The sequence below is a fragment of the Cicer arietinum genome, chromosome 3 (genome assembly GCF_000331145.2).
Source record: "Cicer arietinum cultivar CDC Frontier isolate Library 1 chromosome 3, Cicar.CDCFrontier_v2.0, whole genome shotgun sequence".
Classification (NCBI taxonomy): domain Eukaryota; kingdom Viridiplantae; phylum Streptophyta; class Magnoliopsida; order Fabales; family Fabaceae; genus Cicer; species Cicer arietinum.
The window spans coordinates 703,853-707,348 of NC_021162.2; the positions used below are offsets into that span (position 1 = coordinate 703,853).

Here is a 3,496-nt window from a genome sequence, read left to right on the forward strand (position 1 = left end):
ATATATATATATATAATGTGTTTGTTCATGCTATAATAATCACATTTATTCATTCGATAGTGCCTTACAAGTTTTTCGAGCTCAAAGAGGTGCTACAGTGTCGAAGCAAAAGTCTAATAACATCACATGGATCCCAATAAAGGTTTGAAATATATGCCTTTAAATTTTCATTTACAAATATATGCCTTTACGATTAATGCACAAATATTTTATTGACTTATATGTTTTTATTTTACAGTGCCCTCGTCAAACAAACAACATCGATTGTGGGTACTACGTATTGAGATTCATGAAGGAGATTGTTAACAAGAATAAAACTATTATCCCAGAAACGGTACGGTATTTTCATTATATGATTTTCATATATAATTAAATTATCTATATATTTGATACTAACTTAATATAATATGTTCAATTTTTATATTGCAGTACTTTGACAATTCCAGTCCATCATATTCTGATGAAGATCTAATGGAATTAAAGGAAGAATGGTGTCAGTATGTGCTTGAAATGCAAATTATTTGATTTTCTGGGAAATAGCATGCTACTGGGCAAGGGATCTAAATATTATATGGTAGCTTGTGCATATTCTGTATATTCTGTTAGTTATTATATGTATATGATCATAGGACACAATATATGAACATGCATATGAATATGTAGTTAATTAGGTTGTAAATTAGGTTCAATGTATATGTAGTTAATTAGGTTGTAAATTAGGTTATATATATGTATCTGAAAGTAGTTAATTATGTTGTAAATTACAGAGTTACATATATGTTAATTAAGTTACCGAGTTCTGTTTTTTGTCTACTGATTGTGTGAATGCTTTTGGTATTTGAATATGTTTTGTTGTTGTGTGAACTGATTCTGGATCAAAATAATTTTGGATAAAAAGATAAAAGACAGCGCTTTCTAAAAAAATGCCATAAAAAGCTAAAAAGCGCTTTTTCAAAAATTTAATTTACAACGTTAAAAAAAAAAAACACATTTTACAGCGTTTTTTTGAAAAAGCGTTGTAAAATATGCACCTTTAATTCATATGTTGGGTGTACATTTTACAGCGCTTTTTCTAAAAAGCGCCGTAAAATGCATACCCATAATTCATATATTTGGTATGCATTTTACAGTGCTTTTTCAAATAAGCGCTGTAAAATGCCCATAATTCATATATTTGGTGTGCCTTTTACAGTGCTTTTTCAAATAAGCGCTGTAAAATGCCCATAATTCATATATTTGGTGTGCATTTTACAGCGCTTATTCGCAAAACAAGCGTGCATTACATCTACATGTTTTATAGCGCTTTTTTAAAAGAGCTGTTGTATCTTTTACAGCGCGCGATTCTACAATGCTTGTATTTTTGAAAAAGCGCTGTAAATGGATTAAAAAAAAGCGCTGTAAAATGTCATTTTTGACGTAGTGTATATTTACTTCTTATAAGAAGGGCGTAAATATGTCAATAAATTATCTCAAAGTGAAATCCAAACTTCTCTCAAAGGAGTACACAATAACTATAATAGAAATAAACTACTAAAAATAAGAAGGATTACACATTTCCTATAATCTAGGACAATTTATTTATCAATATATAATTTTCACTACACCTTGACGAAGAAATTTAAGAAATATGATTTTTTATGGGACAAGCTTGAGATGTTGCTGCAATTATTTGCGTCTCTGAAATGCCAACGTTGCACATGTTAACAGAAACTTTTGAGTATAATTTCTTTCCATACGGTGATAAGATACCACAATGATCCTGATAAGTTTTCCACTGCATAAAATAAAGTGGAAACATAGTGATTTACTGTGTAACATGTATTGCACCAACTACTAAAATTTTCTTTATAAATAATTTAATTAAAGGAAGTGGTAAAATTAATAAATTATATGTTATTTTGCTTACAAGCATTTTAAGACAATCCCAATAATCGACATCATGTAGATCGACTTTATGAACATGATCCATTTTAATAGAGTCTTTCTCTTCTCCAAACAAAAGATCTACTATGAGATTGATAGTATGGTCCTCATGCTTCCTGCGAGCAAGTTCATCATCTAATTCTTTTTGTGCTTTTGACTTATCCTCTGAACCATGCGGTGCTTTTTCCAACTACAATATTTAGAAAGAATCATGGACTAAAATAGGGGAACATCATTTACTTTCAAACTACAGTGAAAAATGACTTAAATTTAGATATAAAATACAAAAATAGTTTGCACATTCATCCAATCATATTTCACTAGATATTTTATAAACTAAGATAGTAAATTGAAATTATCACGAGATTTGATTGGATAATGGTGGGAAAAAAAATTACGCTAGTAGTGTATAGAACTTAATCTCATGAGAAAAATAGGGGGAAAAAGGATTGACCATCGCTTAATTTTATTTGTATTTAAACCTATATATAGTGCATAGACTTAATTTCATGAGAAAAATATTAAATATCATTCAATTTTTTCTAGTATATGAATCTATATAAAGACATGTTTGCAATAAGATAAAAAAATTGAGAATAACCTCAAGCTTCAAATGAAGTAAAGAAGCATCGTCTTGTGTAACTAATCTTGTCGTATTGAAGTGTTCATAGGAAAATGCAGAGCCATCACTAATCTTGTTGACTAATCTTGCAGAGCCATCACCAAAATATTTGCCTATAGCATCATTCCATACAGCAGTAGTATCTCCATATTTCATCACATGAGATATGTAAATTGGATCAATATGTTCTACCCTTTTTACAACCTGTACATTATTAAAAGTATTTAATAATGAATCAATATTATTTGAATACTATATTTACACACATGAATGTATTGAGAGAAGGATAAAACTGGATAAATGACTTACATTTAAATATTGATCGTATAGAGTGTGAGTCGACCTCTTACTAGTTTCACTGTTCAATATATCAAATTCAAAATATTTAATATCAAGTTATATATTAAATATTTAATATGAAAATAGACGACTCTTAAGATCTCTATCAAACAAAAATTTGTATTGTTACAAGAGTATAATAAAATTTACTAAAAAAATACTATGTACATGTAGATGAAGAGTATTTGAGTAGTATAATATTTATACATATATTCAAACTCAGAAGCGAAGCTAGAAAAAATACTCAAGGGGAAATGCATGACTCAATAAAAACAAAGTTCTACGTGCATAACATATGCCAAAAAGCAACTAAATATTTTCTCAAAGAAATTGACATTTGAAAGTAAAAACAATATAAAATATAAAAAACATAGAAATTGAAAGAAAAACAAAACAGGTTTGTGGGATATGAAATTTTCATCAAGTAAAAAATATTTTTATTAATTCTAAATAGGTGATTTTGTTATTTGACCTTTTCTTTGTTCAAAAAAAATATATTAAAGGAGTGTTTCAATATACATTATATACACATTTAACTTTATAATATTTTTTATCAAAATTAACCAATATTTTGTTTGAGATATTTAACTTTTGACTAACTGTGTGGAAATA

At 27.9% G+C, this 3,496-nt stretch overlaps 1 protein-coding gene across 1 annotated transcript in view; it reads right to left on the reverse strand.

The window, feature by feature from the left end:
* Nucleotides 1-1,618: 1,618 nt before the first annotated feature.
* The window catches only part of LOC101489898 (vacuolar-processing enzyme-like), a 3,983-nt gene continuing 2,105 nt past the window's right edge, over nucleotides 1,619-3,496 (reverse strand). The window contains exons 4-6 of the mRNA XM_073365957.1: nucleotides 2,525-2,749; nucleotides 1,907-2,113; nucleotides 1,619-1,774 (exon numbers count right to left, since the gene is read on the reverse strand). Coding sequence (XP_073222058.1) covers nucleotides 1,619-1,774; nucleotides 1,907-2,113; nucleotides 2,525-2,749 — 588 coding nt within the window. The remainder of the gene's footprint in view (nucleotides 1,775-1,906; nucleotides 2,114-2,524; nucleotides 2,750-3,496) is intronic.